The sequence below is a fragment of the Schistocerca gregaria genome, chromosome 7, assembly GCF_023897955.1.
Source record: "Schistocerca gregaria isolate iqSchGreg1 chromosome 7, iqSchGreg1.2, whole genome shotgun sequence".
NCBI classification, from domain to species: domain Eukaryota; kingdom Metazoa; phylum Arthropoda; class Insecta; order Orthoptera; family Acrididae; genus Schistocerca; species Schistocerca gregaria.
This window is the reverse complement of record NC_064926.1, coordinates 434,818,050-434,844,333: the sequence shown is the minus strand read 5'-3', so window position 1 is coordinate 434,844,333 and position 26,284 is coordinate 434,818,050. Positions and strand designations below refer to the sequence as shown.

The following is a 26,284-nucleotide window of genomic DNA, read 5'->3' as shown; positions in this document are numbered from 1 at the left end:
CCCACCTGACATACAACCGTCGTGATTGGTTAAGATGTTACGCCAATGGAAACTAGTAGTTTCCAAACTTGTTCCCAGAGGACGCCCCTGGATATGTTTTCTGCTTATGACGAAATGAGAAATTGTAAATATCACTGTATCATTCTTAATTTACCTTATATGAGTTATAATTTGCAAATGATATGCATTGAAGAACGTTAAAGTAGCTTTAAATTCGGCTACCAGTTGCAAAACGTTGAACTATTGATGCTTTGCGTAGCCTCATTAATTGTATACGTTTAATAATTCGCAGGTGTGAGTTGTTCTACATGGATTTGATGGATTACCAAGTTCTAAATTGTCTTATTGAATTTAAATGGAGGATTACAAGTTTTTGTTCAAAGTTGTCCTCGTTGGAAACGCGGGCGTTGGGAAAACTTGCCTCGTTAGACGCTTTACACAGGTATTTCATATGATGCACTGGCAATACACGTCATGTAGTAGTTTTCATGTTGTATATTTTGGTGTTGACGTTTCAGGGTTTGTTTCCACCTGGCCAAGGCGCTACAATAGGAGTCGATTTTATGATTAAAACAGTGGAAGTCGATAATGAGAAGGTGAAGGTACGTTTACAGAAAGGACCTTGGTTCAATAGTAAGGTAGAATAAGTGTTTCTAAATCTACGTAATGTACCTTTCTCTTTTAGCTCCAGATTTGGGATACTGCTGGTCAGGAAAGATTCCGTTCTATAACACAAAGCTATTATCGTTCAGCCCATGCCCTTATACTGGTGTATGATATAAGCTGTCAACCAACATTTGATTGCCTTCCAGACTGGTTGCGTGAAATCGAGGAGTACGCAAGCAGCAAAGTCTTAAGGGTGCTAGTAGGTAAGTCACTAGATCACGTTAAGAGAAAAGGTCCAGCCAACAGATTATTATTATTATTATTATTATTATTATTATTATTCTTCATGTGATATTTTCAATGTCTGCCCCTTATGAGTGAAGTTGCGTAGACAAAATATCTGTGTTGTATTTTGAAAAAGTGTGTCAAGGAACTTCTTTGCTTACATAGCATGGTATAGAGGCACCTTAGTATTGTCAAACTATATCTGGATGAAAAGAGTAGCTGTGTCAAGGAAGTACAAAAACAAGTAAGCCTCGAAACAAATATGAACAATATTTTCTACTTATCTCTGTTGAATTCTTTGTTTAGCATAGTGAAATGATGTGAAAAAATTGTTTAGGGACAAGATATAATTTATATTTTATTAACACATGAACACTTATCAGCCCATACTTCATAAGGCAATCATGTTTTTTCACAGCTTTGGTAGGTGATCTGTTAATTAAATAGACCCCAGTTGACATAGCCTCTGTCAAAAAGCACATCTCGCCTTCTCTATAATGGTTCTCTTGGCACGTTCTGCAACTCCATTCTAATAGGGACTATAGCGAATGGTAGTCTAATGCCTGGTTCACATTTCATTCAACTGTTTCTTAAGTTTTCTATTTACATATTCTGATCCATTGTCTGATCCAAAAATTTTAATTTTCTTCCCCATTTGTCTTTCGACCATTTTGCAATAAATAGCAGATACATCACTCACTTGATCCTTGGTACCAACAAAGTAAACATGACTCTATCTAGAAAAATCATCCACGAATGTCAGGAAGTAGTAGCTTCCTCCTAAATATTTATTCTCCATAGGTCCACAGAGACCTGTATTAATGAGTTGCAAAACTTCCGCAGATCTGCTTTGACTTGGTTTAAAGGTCAGTCTCGCCTTCTTCCCTGGAAAACACACCCCCCATTGTACATTATTCTTTCCATCATTTTCCATCCCAGTTGCCATATTTTTCAATAAGGCCATATTTTGTCTGTTCAAATGTCCAAGTCTCCAATGCCACAAGAAAACTTTTGCAGCATAAACAGGGTGATTTCCAGTTACAACAATATCTTGAACTGTATTTAATTTGTAAATACCTTTTACCTTGGTTGCAGTAGCTACATTATCGCCACAAGAGTCAATTATTTTAGTTCCCTCTATCTCAAAGATAACCTTGCTCCTTTTCTTTACTATTTTGCTTATCAACAGCAAATTAGTTCTTAATGTACATCACATGCTGGAACAGTTTGTTTTTTTTTCCATTCCTGGAAGTTCACATTTTAACTTAGACATATCAACTGTGGAAATTCCAGTGTCAATTGTTGAGTGAACATCATACAAAACTGATGGAGCTTTAATAATATGCACAGATGCTCCTGAATCTAGAAACTATTCTGCATGATTCTCCTCACTTGTTTCAATAAAAGAATAAAGAACAGAAAGTGCCTTACCTTTAATAGTTTACTAAAATTAACATGCTTCTTTTCATTGCTACTCAATCTTTCATTATACTGTGATGGAAAAGTCCAATCTTCTTGCATCTGGAACATTTCATTGACTAGTTCTTGTTCTATTTAGAGTATAAAGCTGACACTGTTTCTTTGTAGCGATCATAAGAATCTGGTTCATTTTTTACGTCCTATAGACTCTTTACGCTTAAGCTGCCCACTGTAATAAGTATTCCCAAACTTTCCAGACTCATAATCAAAGGTGAATATTTCTCTGGTAGTCCAGCTAACAATAAAGTGCCAATCCATTCTTATGCAATTTCAAAGCCAATATTCCTCAGATGATTTGAGATTGAAATTATTTTATTAATATATTCATCCATGTTTTTGCACTCGGCAAATTTGAAAGTTGCATAATTCTCACAACCTACAAACTGCCCTATTTGCAGTGTCTTTGTTGTACTCACATCAACAGTCACTTTTATTCACCATACACACAGTACAACGTTATATGCACTTCCGCACACTTTTGCCCAAAAAACACATCACCATGAAATTTATTATTTCACTTTAATTCAGTGTTGGGCCCATAACCTGTTGGATTTATTGTTTAGTACAGAGAAATGGCGTGGAAAAATTATTTAGGGACATTTACATATAGGCTACACACAAAATGTCATTTCCAATCAATTAATCATAGAATACCATTTCACAGAGGTCTACTGCACTCAGCACAGCTAAGCACACTGGAAAAATACTTTGTTCATATTTCTCCAGCAGTCTCTGTCTACCATCTCTTAAGCAAAGAAACGTACCTCAAACCACAGCTTAATCAAAAATCATTAAGGATGCAAGTATTGGCCGTAGAAACCTGTTTAGTATAACCACTTGTATGCTTCGACCTACAGCAGCACAAAGTGGCATACATAAATCACTCTTCAAAATCTAGTATGTGTAAAATTCAGACTGTGAACAGAATCCTACTTTTTTTTTTTTTACCATCACATTGATTGGTGTCACCAATTCACAACCAAAGTGTTGCCTTTTAACCAGTACTAAACCTCTGTCTACATTAAATATCAGTACTTCACCACAGTTAAGATCTCTTATTCTCATTCTGTTGCTTTCATAACTCATAACCAAACTGTCACCTCTCAACCCAACCTAACCTACACCTATGGTATGTAACTTCACCACAGTTAAGATCTCCTATTCTCATTCTGTTGCTTTCATAACTCATAACCAAACTACCACCTCTAAACCCAACCTAACCTACACCTATGGTATGCTAACATCAGTTGCTTGCCGCTACTCACATAGCAAGAAAATTATATAATAGGAAACAAAATAATTATTACTAGTGTTCTGTTTCATCCCTACCTCATGCACATGTGATGACACCACATGCCATGCCATACCATCGTAGGTCAAAGCTGACATCTGGCACAAGTAGGTTAAATTGAACCATTGTCACAGACCCAACAACAGTCAGTACTGAGATAGGCAATGACGACCTTATATGTGAAATTGTGCTATCAGTGTGTTTGTACAAAAACAGGCTGAATTCAGGACTTTGGCTTGAAGATCACATTGCATTGGTGGTGGTGCTCAAAATGTAGTACAAGAACTTCAATACACAAGACTGAGACTGTTGACAAATGGACATGACTAGAAATCTGGACAGATAAGAGAAATGAGATAGGTATCTGCATGTCCTGTACATGCATTCTTATCTGGAAGTCTTTTATCATCACCTGCAGATTTAACATTTTTGCAACCACTTTAACCTGTGCATTATATATTGGAATTCTGACAGTAGGCTTGTGCGTGGCATGAATTTTTGTCTGCCAAATTCAAACATCGTAATTAACATTCTGTTGACGAAGAACGAAGTTGCCCATCATTACCATATTTTAAAATAACATAGCCTATCTTATTCCTGATACATTCTGTAAGTTAACAAATTTTTGTCATAATTAATGAAACAGATTTTTTGAAATTTTCTGCAGTACTTTGAATTCATGTTATAAATTTCCATCACATCTTGCGTAGTGTTAAACGTTACTCATCTAATTGGTTTATCAAATGTACATTAATCCACCACAATATTACACATGTTACACTTATCATTGTATTAAGGCATTGTATTGTGTATGTGTTTATGTATTTAAGAGAAACTTCGATAAATTCCTTGATTTTATGTTCTATAAGGTTCACACACAGGGGTCGGGCTATGAAGCAGTGGTTCCTAAGGATGGAGGTCCTAGGACAGCCTTCATGTCACATTGTGGCAGTTTTTGGTAATTGCAGTAATGACCTCTGTTATTGCAAATGAAACAAGATTGGCTCAGATGTAAGGCAACTGCTTGTATGGTGGAAGCAGGATCACATGTAAAAGTTGCAGAGACCCAATAAGAAGGGCATGTCAACATCTTGGGTGTCCATTACTCACCTATTCTCTACAGGGCACTCTAATGTTTTGACAATTTAAAGTGTGAGTGTGAGTCTGGGTTATACTGATTTTATTTCCCCAAACCACATTCCACTTCTTTACAAGATGACTTACTTGGGGTTTGCAGACACTCTTCTTTACTGGATAGCCAGCTGCTGGGAACTCCCTTGACTTCTCCATTGAATAATGCTAGCTACAGGAACTTTCAAGCCTATTTTTACAAGGGTAATAAGTAGCCACACAAACTTTACGTTTCGTCAGTCAACGATGTATTTGACTTTCCAAGCACAATACAAATTCTTACTTTCAAGTAAGTCTCTCATATATTCATATGTTAGAAACAAATGGATTTACATTCAAAAGAAAGTCTGCTTAGACACCATGACTTTCAGAAAAGGAGATTGAAAAAATGTCTTGCCTTTAGCAAGGTTCAGTCAAGAGTCTCTATATGAGTACTTTTTCAACTGTTCTTGTTTCACATAACAATAGTGAGTGACACAATAAGCACAAAGCTTCCTATAGATTCCATGGTTCTTCCATACACACTCACTAACACATCTATGGAGTGCCCGGCAGGTACTTGTCAGTGTCGTTCGACTGCCGCATCTACTTTCTTTCCGCGTCTGATTTTAAACCTGCACACACAAACATGTAACGTGTAGTAGGTAGGATTTTACAATCCCACACTCACATCTAGAATATCGTGTGTTCGAGATGGTAGAAGGCTGAGTGGTTCTAGAATTTACACAGAAATTATCAAATCACTACATATCCCCCCTCCTCAGACCAAACACGTGATATTTTATACATAATCATTATTCATATAATATCACTCATGATGGCATTTCATATCTTGACCAAAATGCGATATTTTATATATAATCATTTTTCACATAACATCACTCATAACATCATTTCATATCTTAACACTATGCATTTATTACATATGTTTAGGGACATATCTTCCGTTTGAGTAACAATTCTCTGTCCTTTCTTGCACAATATTTCTCTTACTCTTTTCTTATTTTACTTTGTTATTAAGACATGAGCATTTAGTCGTTGTTTTAGTCAGCTTTACTGATATTTAGTAATTGTGAGGACTCTTTTTTTTTTTAATTGCAAACTTCATGTGTTTAGGCCACATGATTAATCTTTTTTCTATTCTTGTACTACTTTTTTCCTAGTATGCACTATTTTCATTATTTGCAGCTTGGAGGAACTCGGGGAGAAGTGTAAGTGTTCTTTTGACACTCATTTACTTCCACAAAACATAATAATGCTAATCATTCATAGAATTTACACTTTCCAACATAATTCCTGCAAAATTTGTGACTTTTGTCACAAGACTGTCCTCTTCTCCTAGGATCAGCACCTATTCCTTGCTTGTGGGTTGACCTTATGAGAGCACTTCCCCTTTCCATTCTGGCAGGTATGCCTATTACAAAACATTTCTATTTTTTAGGCCACAGATCATTCTATCTCCACATAGGTATGTCTGCCCTTTATGCGTAGTGAATGCCAGGTATGCCCCCCTTATCCTTTCTGAGTAGGCTTCACGGTTCATTACTCTAATATACATTTATATGTATACCATAATTAAGTATCTTCTGGTAAAGCTATAAATCTATTTTAAACTTCACATTTATTCTTCAATATACATTCACTCCCTAGAGTCCTTCACTACTTATCAATTTCTATACTTTCAATGGATATTATGTCGATATATACTACTTATGTCCCACTATCCTTCAATTCATCAGAGTTTTTATTGCACTGATGTTGCTTAATGATCAGCCTGACTAATTCTACTCTTACTTTCATTTTCTTTATTTGCTCATGCCTCTCTCAATTTCATCCATTACTCATTACTACTTTATAGTTGTTTATTATGAAGTACACCTCTTCTTATGTATATTTAACATGAACCGTCATAACTCCCTATATATGTGTGCATAATTCCCTGTGTACACACCTTTTCTCCTACAACACCTGGTGGTTCTCACATCGTGACAGGCTTTGTCTTATGTAATTTAATGTTTGTGTAGAGGCGTGTATTTGTGGATATGTGGATGTGTGTCCATGTAGTCTGTTTCTTCGGCCATCTTATCTAAAAATAAGATGTAGGTTATTGGTAACCACGGAAATAAGGAAGTACTTTAGCGATATAAGTTTATGAATATGGAAAGAAGGAAATGATAGACAGGTCCTCAAGATGAGAAGTGAGAAAGGGGAAAAAAAAAAGGTGCTAGCTAGGATCAAAGGAGAGAAAGAAGATAGCCCCAAAGACAGGAAACCCTCTCCACCCCCCCCCCCCCCCCCAATCCCCCCTTCCCTAGGATTCCTCCCTCTCAGGTACTTGAGTGAGACACCAGAGGAGGTTTGGTGTTAAATTGTCTCCTACAGAATGGACTTGTCCCACCTTTATCCTTTGAGGTCCAGGTACACTTGTTAGTGAGGGTTTTTTTTTTTTTTAGAAAGATGGGATGTGTGTTTTGTGTTAGTCATAATTTATCTGTTCTTGTAAATCAAACTTTTAGCTACCATACCCACCCCTTTCAAAATTTCTACAAACCCTGCCATCTATATCACATCTCATAAAAGGTATAAAATACTCTATACAAAATAGAAGAGCTACACACTTCGGTACAACAATTGTTCAGTTAGTCACATCATATTATATCTTTCACAAAAATAATAGTCTATTCAATTTATTTTGTCTGGACATCACTATTTTTCCTCCTCTACTTTATGGTCATATTCGCTTAAAAAAAAAAAAAAAAAAAACCTTAAGATTATAGGATAGTTATAGATTTTAAGGGAATCTGGTGTAGGAAAACTATTTTGGAAGAAACACCGAAAACAACTCAGGATCCGATGGTCGTCACTCCGCCCATTAACTCAGGAATGTTAACATCCCTGTGGGATATACAATTTTACATCCTTTACATTGTATTTCCCCTTTTCTAATCCAGTTGTGGGATCTACTAAAAAGAACGTCTTAGGATGGACCACCATTTGTACCCGGTATGGTCCTTCATATTTTTGAAAAAATTTTTGAGTCTCTTTCTTTAGAGTCGAGCTAGCAAGATGATGTTTTATGAGAACCAGGTCATCGGCTTGGTACTGAGGTTCCACAGCCTTTTCATTATGCTTACTTCTTCTTTGTTGCGCCTTTTCAATCAAATTTTTAGAAATTATTTCCTGATTTACTTCGTAGTTGACATTATGTTGTTCATGCCAATTAAAATACATAATTAAAGGTTCTCCTACAAAATGTTTGCCTGTGACATCTAAAGGTGTCAACCCAGTCGATAAATGGGGTAATTCATTTAGGATAAGTTCAAAGTCCTTAATTTTCGTTTCCCACAAAGTATGTTTTTCATGGCAGTATATAAGTCATGATTTCCCAATTTCCTTCATTACCCATTCACGTGGATTTGATGACGGGCTATAATGGGATATTAACATTTGTCAATGCTTTCCCACACTAGGAAGTCTCTAAATTTGTTGCTGATTTTAAGCCTGCACACACAAACATGTGACATGCAGTAGGTAGGATTTTACCATCCCACACTCATTTCTAGAATATCATGTGTTCAATATGGTAGAAGGCTGAGTGGTTCTAGAATTTACACTGAAATTCTCAAATCACTACAGTACTGTGCATTCAAACCATTATAGAGGCACCCTATCCCAGTTGGGTAATAATAATAGTGACAAAACAACTATAATAATAATAATAATAATAATAATAATCAATAGAGGCACCCCATCCCAGTTGGGTAATATTAATAGTGACAGAACAACAGTAATAATAATGATGATAATAATAATTAGTCACATTTAATGAGAATAGACAAAAATTATAATACTGACACTGACCTGTACTTTTTAACCACAATATAATTATTATTGTGAGTATCCGCATTGGCACAAGCTGTTGTTCGTAATGTAGTTAATACTGCACAGACCTCTAGATGTGACCATTTTAACTGACAGGCCATTAAAGTGCAGGGTAATAAAGAAGTTTACAGGGAAAACAACTGTATATCAAACTTTGCTTCTGCCTCAATCCAAATACTGTATTACATAAAAATTAAATATGAACATAATACATCAGAAACAAGATGTCAAAATGCGAACATCAACTTAAAAAAAAAACTGCAAAGTTTACTTATTTCAGTCTGACATATTGCTTGTTGAGTGGAGTACAAGTTTTTAGAATAGTTTAAGTTCCCTTGTATGGCACCATCAAACTGCCCAATAAGTGTTATTAATTTCAAATGAAATGAAAAAGTTTATTTTTCTCAAATTTTCCTTTTGTAATTGACAGAAACAACAAAATTTAGGAAATATAAAGCATTTAGAAATTCAAAGGTAAACCATTTCAGCTGAGATATTCAAGTAAGGGTAGATGAAAATTTATGGCTTGATTCAATCCTGATTATCAGAACAAGTCCAGACAGAGTAAACATCTATCATTTTTGTTTATTCAAACATGCTATTGAAATGCTTGACAATTACTGTACAATAACTACATTGTTTGGTATGAAACATCATTTGGAGGAAGTGTATCATAATTAGAAATGTATTAAATTATGTACCAATATTATGAAAAGGAATGTTGCTACTCACCATATAGTGAAGATGCCGAATCACAGATAGGCACAACAAAAAGACCCTCACAATCAAAGCTTTCAGCCATCAAGGCCTTTGTCAACAATAGATGAACACACACACTCACGCAAACATAAACTCGCACATACGACTGCAGTCTCAGGCATCTGAAACCACACTGTGGGCAGCAGCACCAGTGCATGATGGAGTGGCGACTGGGTGGGTGCAAGAGGAGGCTGGGGTGGTGAGGGAGAGGGGTAGTAGAATTGTGGGGCTGGTGGACAGTGAAGTGCTGCAGGTTAGGTGGACTGCACAGGAGAGGTGGGGTGGGAGGGGGGGAGTACCAGAAAGGAGAGAAACAAAATACTGGGTGTGATGGTGAAATGATGGCTGTGTAATGCTGGAGTGGGAACAGGGAAGGGGCTGAATGGGTGAGGAGAGGCCAGGAGAGTTACAGGAACGTAGCATACATTGCAGGGACAGTTCCCATCTGCACAATTCAGAAAAGGTGGTGTTAGTGGGAAGGATCCTTATGGCACAGGCTGTGAAGCAATAATTGAAATGAAGGATATCTTGTTAGGCAGCATGTTCAGCAACAGGGTGGTCCACCTGTTTCTTGGCCACAGTTTGTCGGTGGCCATTCATGTGGACAGATAGCATGTTGGTTGTTATGCCTACATAGAATGCAGCACAGTGGTTGCAGATTAGCTTGTAGATTACATGATCGGTTTCACAGGTAGCCCTGCCTTTGATGGGATAGGTGATATTAGCGACCAGACTGGAGTAGGCGGTGGTGGGAGGGTGTATGGGAGAGGTCTCGCATTTAGGTCTATTACAGGGGTACGCGCCATGTGGTAAGGGATTGGGAGCAGGGGTTGTGTAAGAATTGACGAATTTACTGTGTAGGTGGACAAAGGAATACCACTGTGGGAGTGGTGAGAAGGATAGCGGGCAGGACATTTCTAATTTCAGGGCACAAAAAGAGGTAATCAAAACCTTGGCGGAGAATGTAATTCAGTTGCTTCAGTCCTGGGTGGTACTGAGTTATGGAGGGAATGCTCCTCTGTGGCCGGACAGTGGGACTTTGGGAGATTGTGGGAGACTGGAGAGATATGGCACAGGATACATGATTTTGTACAGGGTTGGGAGGATAATTATAGTCAGTGAAGGCTTCAGTGAGACCCTCGGTATATTTCGAGAGGGACTTGTCGTTACAGCAGATGTGATGACTATGGGTGGCTAGGCTGTATGGAAGGGACTTCTTCGTATGGAACGGTTGGCAGCTGTCGAAGTGGAGGTATTGCTGGTGGTTAGTAGGTTTGATATGGACAGAGGTACTAATGTAGCCATATTTGAGGTGGAGGTCAACATCCAGGAAGGTGGCTTGTTGGGTTGAGTAGGACTGGATGAAGCAAATGTGGGAGAAGTTGTTGAGGTTCTGGAGGAATGTGAATAGGGTGTCCTCACCTTCAATCCAGATAGCAAAGCTGTCATAAGTGAATCTGAACCAGGTGAGGAGCTTAGGATTCTGGGCTGTTAGGAAGGATTCATCTAGGTGGCCCATGAATAGGTTGGCATAGGATGGTGCCACTAATTCCACCTTATCCAGCCACATCTGCCGTCCCTCTTCTTCGCACTTATTCACCCTCAGACTTATCAGATACTACTGCAGGTAGCAGGTCTGAGGGTGGATAAGTGTGAAGAAGAGGGATGGCAGATGTGGCTAAATGAGGTGGAATTAGTGGCACCATCCTATGCCAACCTATTCTCACTCAGATTTCATGATGTTTCCCCCTTTTGCACCCATTTCATTAATTTTCACACGCATTTGGGTATATTTTTGCAAAATTTTTTGGACATAATTTTACATTACTTATGTAATTTTTTGAATTCACCCACTTCATCTGGTCATCTTCAACCCAGCATGCCTAGCTTGCAAATAGATTTCCCATGCCATTTCCCCTCACACCCCGTATCCTTCTATCAATGTCAAGACTTAGCCACAAAAGGGTTGCCCCCTTCATCACCCAGTACCTGTACTGGAACAGCTGAACCACATGCTGTGCCACAGCTTTGATTACCTATCATCATGCCCTGAAATGAGAGACATGCTACCCAAGATCCTTCCCACCCCTCCTAAAGTACTGTTGCACCACCCACCCAACCTCCACATCATCATTGTCCACATATGCCATTCCCAATCCCAGCCCCTTGCCGGAAAAATCATATCCCTGTGGAAGACCCAGGTCCAAGACCTATCCAATCCACCCACCCAGCACTTCCTATTCCATTCCTGTCACAGGTTTATCCTACCCGATCAGGGGCTGGGCCACCTGTGAAAGCAGCCATGTCATTTACCAGCCCTGCTACAATCATTGCACAACTTTTTACTTTGGTATGACTACCCAACCAGCTGTGTACCAGAATGCCATTTGAACTATGACAAGAGTAAGGTAGACCACCCTGTGGCACAACATGCAGCTGAACATAACATGCTTGATTTTAATGGCTGCTTCACAACCTGAGCCATCTGAATCCTCCCCTCCACCACTGGCTTTTCTGAACTACAGAGATGTGAGTTATCATCACAACACATTCTCCACTCCCAGAATTATCCTGGCCTCAACCTACAGTAATATACTGTCCCCACACCATCCACCCAACAGTTTCCACCCTCTCTGTTCTCCTCCCCATTCTCATCTCCCAACCTCTTTGTTTGCCACTCTCTGCCAATGCACCCACCAGCTTTCTTCCCTGCTCGTCTCCTTTTTTTACTCCTTTTTTTCCCCCACCTCTCTGCCCCACAACCTCCTAACACTGCACCTGTTAGCTTTCTAGTCCCTACACACTCCTCCAAACAGCTCTCTCGTCCCCCCAACCCCTCCAGATTGCTGCTTCTATCCCACACGATAATTGCATTCAGGCCCGAGCTGTCAGAGTTGGTGTTCGTGTGTGCATAAGGAGTTCATGCTTGTGTGCAATGAATGGTATGTGTTTCTCTTTTGCTGATGAAGGCAGTGGCCAAAAGCTATGTGTAAGTGTATTTTCATTGTGCCTTTCTGCAACTTAACATGTCTTCTTTACAGTAAGTAGCAATCTACCTCTTTCTAAATTGTTGATATTCCTACCTGTAGTTTCCAAGATACATTGTTTAAAGTTATCAAAGGACAGCACCTAGCCAGTTGTTGCTAGGGCCCATATTGAAAGATGAGAATAGGGGAATGATCCCTTTTTGTTTAACATTATTGTTAACTGATGATTTAGTGCACTATTGAATAACTTTCAGAAATTGTGCAGAATTTATCAACAGCTGACAGACTAGCTGCAGTTCCCAGCATTGTCTGGTATATTTAATATCTGCAACACAAAGTGACTGACCTTGTGCCTTATTCATACTCATAGTCAATGTATGCCACATTGGAACTGCTTATTTAAATCACTGGTTGTCAACAGAATGTGACAAATCAATACATCTTCACCTATGGCATTCATAAGAATCAGGCTATGGGCTTCTGGCTCTGATGTTTGGAAATATACACCAATTTCAAACCAAAAGTTTGGCAATAACAATTACAAAATACATTATGCTTTGATTCTTTTTTAAATTACAAATTAAAGTAATACATCAGTAATACATAATGCACTTAAAATCTAACTGTAAAATACACATTCGTTTCGCTTCAATAAAATTGATTTTCTGCTGGAAATATTTTGACTCTAAATATGTGTTGTATGAAAAGATGATTAGTTGTGCCAGCTGTTGTTACATTTTGTGACAAGTATCTCATTTTGTATTTCTAGAATTTGTATTATATTGTTGAAGCAAGGCTGTGTTTGCACATGACTTGAACTGTTTTAACAGTTTATGACACAGTTCGAGAAATCTCAAGTTCTGTTCGATCTGTTGTGTGGCATTTAGGATTTTGATAATAAAAATAACTGTGTAACATGGACTAAAATACCTTCTAGGGTATATATAGTATTTAACAGTGGCAAGTAATCAATAAATAAGAGTTTGCAGTAACGTTTCTGTCAAGTTTTCAAGTTTTTGTTCATTCTGCGATCAAATGATGTCTCATGGTACAATCTCCAATCTCCACTATAATTTATGCTCACGATAGGAATTACAGGCAGTTTGCCACAATATATTCTGATTGTTAGGCATTTGATTTTTCGTCAATTTATTCGTTGTTTCATCTGAACATATTTGAAGCAAATCAGCCAAGAACTTTTAATTAAATTTGTCAGGTACTTTTGAAGATGTCTGGTAACAGTGTTTCTCCTTTATATATATATTATAGATATATTAGTGTATTGTGTACATTAAAAAGTATATAACCTGTATCCACCCAAGAGGGGATTGTGTAGAAATTTGAAGTAAATCGTCCAAGAACTTTTAGAGATTTCCTTTCCCCTTTTTATTTTACATAAATAAATGTTTCAAGTTAGATTACAAAATCTTACATAGTCAGTGATCTTCCAGTTAACTTGAAGGTAAAATATCCAAAATTTCATCAAGATCAGAATAAAACTGTAGATTTGTATAATAGGAGGTGCTGCATTGTGATTCTTGGATTTCTGACTTTTTCCCTGGTTTCAGGAGGGTGTTGATTATCACTTTCCTCCATGAATCAGGCTATAATTCCTCAGAACTAAATTCTCTTAAAAACTGAGAAGTAGTCCTTGGAGATAAGATTTAGGGGTTGAAACATGACATGTGCTTCATATAGCCTTGGTGCAGTATTTCCAACAACAAATAAGGTACAGTCTAGCTTAGATGTACTAAAGGTATAATTGTACTCTTCAGTGATGTCCAGTTCAGCTGCACTCTATCTACTAATTCCCACCTGTGTTGGAATGTGCAGTATGCATTGCTGATGAGTATTATTTAGTGGATGTGTTTTGCCATTGTATGGTCTAAGATTTCAGGTGTGGTGATTAGTCTTCCACTATCTCTTATGGTCAAAATCTCCCTTCTTCTCCTCATTGAATCCTTTATTGTTTCAAATGGTGTAAAATGGTGAACTGACTGAATTAAATCTTGTCAGTATAGTTTTTTATGTTTTATTTATTTTTAAATGTTGTGAGGTTGTCAGCAAATGGAGTGCAATGGAGTACAGGATTTAATGAGGAGGAAAGGGAGATTTGCCCGTAAGAGGTAGTGGAAGGCTGATCACCACACATGAAATCTTATGCCACATAATAGGAAAACCCATCCTATAGATAATAATCAGTAGCAATGCAGACTGCACGTTCCAGCACGGGTGGGGGGGAGATTAGTAGACAGAGGGCAGCTGAACTGAAGATGCAACGACACTAAAGAGTACAATTATATCTTCAGTATATGTAAGCTAGAGTGTACCTAATTTGTTATTTCAAATACACCCCCAAGGCTGTACAAAGGAGAGTATGACATGTTTCAACCCCTAAATCTTGTGTTCAAGGACTACTACTCCTAACAATTTGGTTCTGAGGAACTGTACCCTTATTCCTGGAATAAAGTGATAATGAATCCCCCCCCATGGAACCAGGGAAAAAGTCAATAATCCAAGTAATCACCATGTAGCACCTCCCAGCAATATAAGAAAGACATTAGAACAAATAATTAATGGTTGGTCGGTATGGAACTTTGAGTATAGAAAGCTTCTAACCACCATCACTGTGTTTTCTGAAGGTACCACTGTTACATCATAATGATATGCTCCAAGAGGCATCAATATAAGATGCTGTTCTTGTGAAGGCATCCCTTAAGAGAATTTTTTTACATTTGAAAGGTTGCGAAACTACTTGCCAGTACCAAATTTTACATCTACTGCATGAGTGAGTGTCTTTTCAGTACACTGTAATCTTCCCTTTAAAAATATTTTTAGGTTAGAGTCAGTAATACTTTCTTAAACCAAAATATCCAGGAGATTGGCACTACTCAAAGGAATGTCTTAAGTGTTTCCTTTTTGCAACAGCAATTGATAGTTTAGCGTCTACAGCCAGGAACTTGTATGATGCTCTTAGTATGCAAGTAATTTCTCAGTTGTTTCCTCATCTTGTATTCCTTGATTGCAGATCTATAACTGCATCCAACATTCAGAAGATTAGAATTATGGCTGGAAACCAAGTTTTATCTGGGTGAATGCGTGTGTGTGTTAACTCTAAACGTGTATCAATTGAAGACGTAATGTCGTTGGTCATATTGTGGCACATGTGTATATCATGTTTTTAATCGAATTATATCGAGACTGGCAGCCACCATACTTAATTTTAAGAAATAAATAAAATTTCTGGCCTCATTTTTATAATAAAAACATGAAGGATCTCATGACAAGAATTCTAAAAATATTGTAGTGCCTTAACAGCTACTCCTGGGAGCCAACTGGATTCTCCTTATCATTATTCTTTAGAACCTTGGGTTGGCTGCAGTTGGACTGTGGCTACAGTTTGTATGGCTCTGCACAACAGTACTACCTAAAGTACACCATGGGGCTACTAGAATAGCAATAGGAGCCTTCTGAGAAAGTACCATACCCAACCGTTTCTGCAAGGTTAGAGAACCACCTTAACCACTTGTTGGAAGTTCTTAATTTGGTGACATACATAAAACATTCAATTAATGCCTCAGTCATGGCACTTCGACATTATTGTTTTATTGTCAACTGAACAAGCTTATCAAAATTGCAGAAAAGTAAGAGGTCTTTCTATGATCCATGAGCAACCTGAATATCCTAACACGGAAATGGAGCAAGTTACTGTCCTGGCTTTTATACATTTTGGGATGTGTACCAAAACTTTACAGCTATTGATACCAGTGGAGTCTAGACAAGTGAAAAATGTTGGTTGCTTAGTAGTTCTCTCTTAGTCTTTGATACAGAACTCGTGTAAGATCCTACATGTGCTGGTATGAATCAGGTGTGACCAAACGAATATATGCAGCAAACAAAATGGAGTAAACCACACAGAATGTTACTTCATTTGCTGTTAAATCAAGGGAAGGATATATCATTCTGCTGGGAATCCATGGAAATGAGCTAGCTAGCAGCAGTGGGTGCTTGTTACAAACACAGTATCCTAACTTTACTGTCTCTTTCAGTTTACTACCTTGTTGTTATGAAGAAACCTTGTGTCTCTAGGAGAAGTAGTAGCATGACGTCCAACATGAGTTGTGGCAAACAAAGTTAATAATTCTGCCATTGAAGACATCCTTCCAGTTATAAATATAGAAATACGTTACATTAAAGCAGTTAAGAATGGCAGAGCCCCCTGACTCAGAGTTAGACCTCACAGCAGGAGGAACCACTGATGTCACTCTTATGGTGTACCAGTTTCAGTAAATCATATTTTAATTGATTGCACTTAGTACTCTGATGAAGGGCAGCAGTGTGACCAGGCAACCACCTTCCACTGATCATATGTCACAATGAGACTATTGTTGAAAAGGTGTTAAGGTTTTTTATGCTGTCAGAATTCCTGCACAAATTACTAGTGCCAGTTCATCATCTTTTAATCAGAGACCAACCCACCACATTTTTGTGGTTGTCGTTTTACAATTTTTCACTCATTGAACATTCTCTTTCCAACTTGTAAATCTTACAAAAGAACAGAATTTTTCAATTAATTACAGAACTATATGTTGAACAGTAAGTGCTTTTACCCTTACTGCTTTTCCCTAAATGTGTTACTCATGAAACCATATACTTTGTTATCTGATTAACACAAGCAGGGCTGCTTGTTGCTGTGTTAGTGTGTGCCCTAAACATTGTTGCCATTCTCTCGAGCTTTGATGTTCCACAATATATTTCATTGCACATTCAGTACAGTATCTGAAATATGTTGCTTATGAACATTATTGCAGGAAATAAAACTGACCGTGAAGACAGGGAAATACCAACCCATGTAGGAGAAGAATTTGCCCGGTGTCACGACATGTACTACCTCGAAACATCTGCCAAAGAGGCTGATAATGTTGAAAGGCTTTTTATGGAAATTGCTGCAGAGCTCATAGAGGTGAGTAAATTCCTTGGCACACAAACAAAATGTTCAAGTAATAACCGTAGTAGTAGAAGACAGTACACTGGAAATGCAGCTATGTGAAGTCACTGGGCTTCATTGGCTAAGATAGAAAGACAAATTTGAAAAGAAATTATGGAAATTCTAGTTAACATCCTTAGTTTGCAGGTAATCACCTATGTAATTTGTTACACCTCTGTTTCTCATTTTGATTGTATGCGGTTTGCTTCTGCTGTCATTCTAAGCCAATTTTATATCTGTACACATTTGACTACATGAGGGGGGGAGGGGGCTTAAAAAACTTGAGACTACTTGAGACACTATCAATAAATAATGGGAAAGAAAAGTTATATGCATGATTCAGAAGTCATGCTTAATTCTTGACATTTACTAGCAAAAAGATCTAAGTGCAAATAATTAATGCTGGCCATAAACAAATTAATACTTTGAAGTCTGTCAGATGCATAGCTGCTTTTGAACATGATTAACTTCATTACTTTTCGATTGTAGAACCTGTCTATAAAACATACATTTGGGAAAATTTGGTGTTTTTGCTTTTTAACCTATGAGGAACCAAGTCAGGTGTGCCCTGCTCATGGCTGGAATAATTGCAAGAGCCATGTGTTCAATATAGTGTTCAAAATGCCAGTCCTCTGATATTTAAAACATTGCATCTGTTATTGAATTTAAAAAATCTTTCATAATTACATGTTTTGTGAATGTAGCTGATGATGGCTCTTGGAACACATGCTATTGAAGATCACAATTGTCGCACAAGTATTTTGCATTCATTCCTTCCTATGTTAATTGTATTCTGTAGATCCCCAATGGAGAAAATCTCCATAGGCATGAACAGGTCAAAATATACAGTCATAAGCATTTGCATCAGAGATAATAACTGTGTTGGAATAGGGGAATAATGTAACTAAGTTGAATTGGAGATAGCTACTGTATTGAAGAGAGGAGGAGGGGGGGTGGGGGGAGAGAGAGAGAGAGAGAGAGAGAGAGAGAGAGAGAGAGAGAGAGAAAGGTAATGTGTGCTCCTGTTGTCATGGCCAATCGAATAGTTAAATGTCTCACATGATTGGGATGATGTCAGAAATTGTAATGACCATCAATGAAATACTAAACCACAAGATGGGCAAGACATACGAGATCAGTGCATTTGATCATGGGTGCTAGTGTATGGTACACTATCTTCCGAGATCACGTAGGCTCTGGTCTTTTCATGTGAGTGTGCTGCGAGTACCTTGATTCAGAAAAAATTGTCACAACTGGAGTCAGTTACAGTGAGCAAGAACACATTGATAACATATGTTGTCAGTTATAGCAGAGGTAAGACCAAGCAGATGGACCACAGTCAGCAAATGACTTGTTAGTTCAATGCCGGACAACAGCTGATAGGTAAGTGTGCCATCCAGAGCCGTCAACTTGCTGTGGTGTGCAGAAGCCACTGCTCCACATGTATATCTCTGCTTGTCACAGGGCACAGGGTTAGTGTATGTGGAAGAAAGCCAGAATTATATGCCCAAAATGCAGATAATGGTAGACACAACATGCTAATAGCAGCACTGCCTGCTTGTCGACAGGGGACCATTCGTATGGAGATATTCTTGTGCAGGAATTATTTAAGTGGGACAAAAGGGGATCCTGAAATGCCTGTCATCATCTCTGCCCATCGAACGATACAGGAAGCTGTTGTGTGATCAAGTGCATCCATTTGTTCCCCTGTTGCATACATCATCTGCCATAAGCTAAAAAATGCATCACATCTGCCAGAATGATTTCAGGAACACTTCTGAGACATTATACATAAGAGTGGTTCCACAATACACCAAATACATGTTCTGCATCTTGCCTAGCCTCTATGAAACACTATTGAGCTAGATGTGCAGGATTTAGACCAAGCTCTGAGTAACCTCAGCAGATGAGTGTCATTGATCGGAATGGGTCCCAATTAATCTCAAATAGATTCCCTTGGATTATTGTACCGAGATGTAAAAATAGAGGTCAAATCTTCACAACCATATAAGCAATACAGGGTGCGTTCCGAAAGTAATGCAATTATTTTTTTTTAAAGTAATTTATTGAACAGATTTGCACAAACACTTAAAATTCTTCAAATTACTGTCCTTGGGCCTCTACACATTTTTTCCAGCGACTCTGCCTTGACCGGTACGCGCCCTGGAAGGCGTCTTCTGGGACCTCTCGCAAGGTCTTCGTCACGGCGGATTGGATCTCGTCTATGAACGAAAAACGGGTTCCTTTCAGGGCTGACTTAATCCTAGGAAACAAAAAGAAGTCGGCTGGGGCGAGGTCAGGACTATAGAGGGGGGGGGGGGGGGGCAGCGTTGGCACCTGGTGTTTGGCCAGGAACTCGCGGACTCGTAGCGCGTTGTGGCAAGGCACGTTGTCGTGATGGAGTTGCCAGGTAGCGGAGATGTCCTTTCTCGTCCTGACGACCCTTTTGCGGAGTCTTTCCAGCACATCCACGTAGTAGGCAGCGTTAACTGTCTGTCCTTGAGGAACAAACTCCTTATGGACCACTCCTTTGCTGTCGAAAAAGACAGTGAGCATTGTTTTCACTTTTGATTTGCTCATTCTTGCCTTTTTGGGCTTGGGGGACTGATCAATGTACCACTCAGAGCTTTGGCGTTTTGTTTCTGGGTCGTATTCAAAAACCCAGGTTTCATCACCAGTGATGACGTTGTCCAAATAATCAGGTTCAATTTCAACACGTTGCAAAAGTTCACTTGAAATTTCCGCTCGGTTGGTCTTTTTGTCGTCTGACAACACCTTGGGCACGAGCTTAACGCACACTTTCCTCATCGCTAAATCTTCAGTAACAATGCGAAAAACAACAGTAGACGACAAGTTCAGTTCATTGGCAACCATCCTGATACTCAATCGACGGTCAGAGTCCAACAGTTGTCGCACACGAGCCACATTGTTGTCGGTTTTGCTGGTTGACGGCCGCCCAGAGCGTTGTTCGTCGTGAACCTCTTCCCGGCCTTCCTTAAAGGCCTTTAACCACCTCGAAACTTGTGAGTAGGACAGAGCAGAGTCCCCGTAAGCCTCACGAATCATTTTGTTAGTCTCCTCAAAAGATTTGTTCAGTTTAGCATAAAACTTAATCGCGTAACATTGCTCGATCGTCGATTCCATTTTTTCCGTGACACGGTCGGCGCGCAGAGGTTTACAATAACAGACGTCCTGCCGCTTCCACAGCTCGGAGAGCACTGAAACCGGTTTCGCGGCAACGCTTAGCGTCCCCCCCACCTACTCCATGTGGCCCGCTCCCACTCCGACTACTAGGAGCGGCGCGGGAAATTCAATTGCATTACTTTCGGAACGTACCCTGTAGATAACCATTTTCAAGACAATTGCAGATGTGCCTGGCTGTAGTAAAAATATGCAATACCTAATATTCAATACAGTGCCGTCATAGTCCTGTCAGGTATATACCAAGCCACAATTGCAAGGTTTCCAGATATCAACAGTGATGGCTGGGTTTTATATACTAATGTGCTGCAGCACACTGTAAATATTACACTAAAATTACGCCATTTCTCTTTGAATGCAGGTAGGAAAGTGCACCAAAATGACCCCATTTTTCTTCGAATGCGAGCTGAAAATCACACTAAAATTCCACAATTTCTCTTTGAATGCTTGCTGGTGTGCAGATAAAATGGAGAAACACATATTTTGTAGTATTCTCTCTAAAATAGCTAGAAACCTGTGATCAACTCAGAGAAGGGGCGCAGATGTCTGTTTTCAATTGTGCATGCTCTGATATGACATCATCCCTTCCAGCACAATGAGTGTTACATAGCTGGCAGTAACAGATCAATGTGTGTTTTTTTGTGTGTAAAGTATTGTGCAAGCATAGAGTATGAGGGAGCTTAGATGAGCGGTTGTCCTAATGGAGCTGTGGCTGAGTGTTCAAATGCACTTACTGCCAGTTCGTCTGCTTGGGTTCAGTTCCCACTACTACCAACTTATTTTTTTTTTATGATTCCTCACAATGTCGAACTATTAATTAAAAAATTTAAATATATTTAAACATTTCAGTTTATATATGTAGAAGTAATAGAGTCAAAAGGCACTAGATGATGATAAAAAAGTGAGTAAATGAGAAATTTAGTATGAAAGTGCTTTTGTAGAATATTTCGCCTGAGTGAGCCGTAGGGAAAGGTAAAACGATTTCTAAAGATTTACACATAGAATATATGGCATTCCAAGCCCACTGACTGATAATTCATTGGCTCAGGTTGGATTTCAGCGGCTATGTCAGCTTTGCGCCCACTTGCAATGTTAATACATAAAATTAATATATTCAAATTAGTTATGATTACAAATCATGTATGTCAGAAGGCTATAGGCCACCACACTGTGGCACATGGTAAAATTTTGCTCAATCAGCCAATGATAAATTGTCCATCAACCATCCTAAAAGGGCACTGATGATGGAGGGAGTTCAGGACATATGGTTCACTTAGTGGTTGCACAAAACTTGAGAAATTTTGACAATGTTCTGGAACTTCAGCAATTTATACATGATATAAGAATAAAAATTAACAATCCAAATTGCAGTTTCTTTTCTTTCTGTTGACGGTCACCAGTTTCTGTTGATAATTTTGGTCAGATGATGGTTATGATAATCAAAACCAGTCAACAGCAATAAAAAGAAAATGTGTTATAATTTAGACTTACTTTTTGTTCATATATGATCAATTTTGTATGAAATAGTTTCTATGTAGCACAATACAACTCTTTTAATTTAGTGCCATCTCTTCAGTCACCTTGCCCTCTGGATTTGTTTGTGCAGTTTGTGTCCTACCTGTTGCTCACTGCTGCGCCCTTACTGACAAAAGATATATTTCACATGAAATATGAAGAATGGATCCTGGAGGGCATAGAATTACAACCCTATTGCAACCTTCATGAGACTGTAAATGGCAGTCAACAAATGTCAAATTATCAATTGGACTTTTACAGTCTCAGGCACTTAGTGCAGATATACAGCAATTTTTTAGAGTGAGTCAAACATTTGAAATTCTGAAATGGAATAATGACAATATGGTAAGGATTGCTACTCTCCACATAGAGGAGGCATGGAGAGGCAGACAGGCCCAATGAAAAATAATGCTAGATATTATTCAACTATTTGACTGAACCCTTCATCAGACATAGACAAAACAAACTCACACACATCCATACAATCACAACACAGAGCCATTGTCATCTCCGGACACTAGTCCACAACTGAGACAGCATCTGAGAGAAGCATTGATTGTTGGCTGGGGCGAGTAGTGAGGATACAGAGGAGGTGGGGAGTGGGAGAGACAGCAGGGTAGGTGTGGGGAAGATGCTAGTGCTGCTTGTGGCAGCATGCAGGGATGTGATGGGGACAAGATAGTGGGCTGCTAGGTGCAGCACTGAGACACTATGCTGGAAGGCAGGAGGAGAGAATCAGAGAAGGGGGGAAAGACTCCACAGGTGCACTGGTGAGATAGAAGGCTTTTGTAGTGGTGAACTGGAAGCAAGGAAGAGGATGACAGGTGGAGGACATGGCTACCTGAGATTGAGGCCAAGGGGAGGAGGAGGGGACTACAGGAATGAAGGATGTGTTGTAGGGAGAGCTCCTACCTGCACAATTCCTCAGTATTGGTTTTGGGATGGAATCCAGATGGCACAGGCTCTGTAGCAGTTGTTGAAGTCAAGTACATTGTATTTTTAAAAATGGACACAAACAGTCTCGAGGCCCAAACATTTATTTTGATAGTAACCAGTTTCGGTCAGTTCTTGTCCATCCTCAGACCCTCATACCATGATGGTAGGCAGTGGTGGTGAATGGAGCAGGTATTGTAATGCCACAAACACCAACTGCTTGAAATTATAAAATTATTTTTTGTTAGTTATTCACAAACAAGGGCCCATCAGGGCAAATGGCTGTTGGGTCTGATGCCTGGAACCCCACACCAACATACACAGCTGTATGGATGATTTAATAAAGTCAATCTCACCCTGGGGACCTCTCCTTTTTAGTGCTTTCTACACCACAGGCTGTTTTGATCCACCTATCCAATAGTAGCTTCTCAACTCTGGGGATGAGTGCTTGTTCTCCAGCACATCCTTGCATCCCGGCACGATCCACTTCTTAACCTATTTTATTTATTGCCCCCCCCCCCCCCCCTCCCAATTGTGGCAGCAGTCATCAACTGCTGTAATGTATGCTCTGATCTGATAGTTCATCCAAGGTGGCTATGTAACTACCAATGACAGTAAAATCTAAACTTTTTTTAAGCCACAGTTTCTACAGTTCAACTTGTGAAGAGTCGGAATGTAAATAACACAAAGTCCAAACAAAATTATTACTTCTGATTCTAGTGGAAACTAAGAGAGTCAATAAATAACTTATATGCAATGTCCAAAAACAAAAATATGTAGTTGGTATGCTGGCTGGTCGATGACTCTGGCTTGGCTGCTCACCGAACTCAGTGTTACTCGCTGAAACCGAGTGTAACCGGGACTGGCTCCACAATTAGAACTGCTTACTTGGAGTCCTGCTGGCATTTTTACATGCATCTGTTAGCAGTAGTTAGAATTTTGATTCCTGAATTTTAGTGTTGGCTGATCATCCTGTTTCCTTGTAATGTTATAATTTTCTTTATGATATTAAAATAAGGCTTTGATAGTATTGGAAATGTAACAGAATATTTTGTTCACATTTTGTTTTTTCTTTCAGCAAGCAAAGAGTAAGGAATTGCCAAGATATGATGGAAGTGGTGCACCATCACTGGAAGGCCGCACAACTACTGTTGGAGACAATACTGGTGGGTGTTGCTCTCGCCTCTAGTGAACAACAGCACAAATTGAATGGAAGGCTTTATTTTTCAAGTGATGCTTCCAATCCTATCTACTGAACTCAGTCATTCCACTGAAATTGGTGATATTGCTTGTAAAGAAAATTTTTTCACATCGTGTAATCATATTGCCTCAACAGTAAATTTTTTCCTGTCAGTGTTATTTACATTGGCAGCATAGCAGCCTTCTGCACACAGTGATCACTACCTACATGTGCACTCTCTCGCCTGTGTTGATTTATAATTGTTGATGATGATTGTACACTGTTTCTTTTAACCTGGCTTTGACAGTATCATAGAATTTATTCCACCTAAGCTTCATTTTATCATGGTTGCTTGTTCCTGTGTTTGTTGTCGTAATGATTACAGTGAATATTGTTACAGCTATTTCTATGCATATTCCACAATATTTTTAAAGCACTGTACAGCATATACTGGGATACGTCCATAATGCTTTCTATTGGATAAAATATTATTCAGTGACAATATCTGTGTCACAGTTTATAAATTCTTGTGAACAAACCATGAAAGTTCAGAGAAATGTTAATGGATATCATGTTTGTGTTCAGGAGAGCATACCAGTTGTGTGTGAATAATATCAGCTGTTGTGCAATTTATTGAAGTTTATAAAAAACTGTGTACACTTTTGTTTCTCTTATGTCTCTTCTGTCTCACAGATTTAGCTTCTGGATGTTTTTATGCGATAATTTAATTGTGTTGTGTCAGTTATTGCTGTCCACACCATCTTAATTGTTAACAAATTTTATCTACAATCTTTTCAGGATAATGAAGTAGGTTATTCCTTTTGTTTTTGCTTTCTGACAATGAACAACAAAAAGACCACTTGTCCCGTGTGAGACAGATGAACTGTATTTTTAGTTTATCTGTGTAAATTAGCAGTTCTCAGAAAGAAAGAAAGAGTATACTTACTCAACAAATATTCAGTTAAATACACCATCCATGATGTATCTGCATCACAGTACTCTAAGTAATTTTCCATGTTCCTATATAAAGGAAGTAAGTTACATTTCATTGTCAGCAGTTTTGAGTTTCATGAAAGTATTATGCTTTCTGAGTTGTAGCAAGATACTGAAAATATAGAATATTGTTAGGTATCTAACCCTCTTTTCTTCTCCTGCCTAACCCTAGCTCAGCCCTCCCCCCCCCCCCCTCTCTCTTTCTTTCTCTCTCGCCCCCCCCCCCTCCCTCCCGCTCTCCCTCTCAGACTCTCCCTCTTCCCCCTGCCCTCTACCTCCTCACGTCCCACTCTCCCCCCCACCTTCCTCTCTCCCTCCCCCCAGCCCCCCACCCCCTCGCCCCCAACACACATCGTAATTGTGACACAGGAGATCTTTCATTCTTTGAGAATTCTTCTGAAACATCCATTATGGTAACGCAATACATTTGCTATTGCAGAAATAGAGAATATGATGATAAGTTTATTACCCTGTTATCAACAAAATACATGTGAAAGAGAGCTGACAATGTGTTTGTTCCCTCCTGTGAGCCTGTGTGTCTTGCCTGATATAGTTACAGCTGTGGTTTTTGCAACTGTGCTATGTACACAAGAAATACAACTTTCTTAAAATTATATTGAGTATTTATTAATGGAAACAGTGTTTGCAGTTTCCTCCATCTGTGATAATTTGATTAGACTGCATTTATGTATTATTTCTTGAAATGTAAAGAAATCTGAAAATATCACTGTGTTTTAAATGTTTGTATTAACAGATTTTTTAGTTGAGTTGCTGAGACAGTATTCTGTATTTACTCTTCTTATTTTGTAATTGTTCCTGACTCCAGGAGATGCAGTTACTTAGTTAATTATGTAAGTAGTTTTGGGCAGCTATTTTAGACTATTCAGATCAGTCTAGCCACAAACAAGGTGATGGTGTCATCTTCCTGCTGTGTTATTTGTACTTAAATTTTTAATAGGTCGTATACATGCATTTTAACTCTGTACATGCTTAAATTTCTTGTATTGCTCTTAACCAAAGACATCTGTTTAATAAAAATTTTGTTTTTATGTTGA

The 26,284-nt window shown here is 38.7% G+C and overlaps 1 protein-coding gene across 1 annotated transcript; it reads left to right on the top strand.

The window, feature by feature from the left end:
- The first annotated feature begins 24 nt into the window (after positions 1 to 24).
- Positions 25 to 26,284, top strand: LOC126281624 (ras-related protein Rab-30). Its single transcript, XM_049980746.1, has 6 exons — positions 25 to 124; positions 293 to 442; positions 519 to 602; positions 686 to 869; positions 17,232 to 17,383; positions 24,135 to 26,284. Exons 2-6 carry the CDS (start codon positions 356 to 358, stop codon positions 24,243 to 24,245), a joined length of 618 nt encoding a protein of 205 aa, XP_049836703.1. The 5' UTR covers positions 25 to 124; positions 293 to 355; the 3' UTR covers positions 24,246 to 26,284.

Coding starts and splice junctions, on each gene's coding strand:
- LOC126281624 (XM_049980746.1), top strand. CDS start 356: ATGGAGGATTACAAGTTTTTGTTCAAAGTTGTCCTCGTTGGAAACGCG. Junction 603..685: donor TCGATAATGAGAAGGTGAAG/GTACGTTTACAG, acceptor TTTCTCTTTTAG/CTCCAGATTTGGGATACTGC. Junction 870..17,231: donor AGTCTTAAGGGTGCTAGTAG/GTAAGTCACTAG, acceptor ACATTATTGCAG/GAAATAAAACTGACCGTGAA.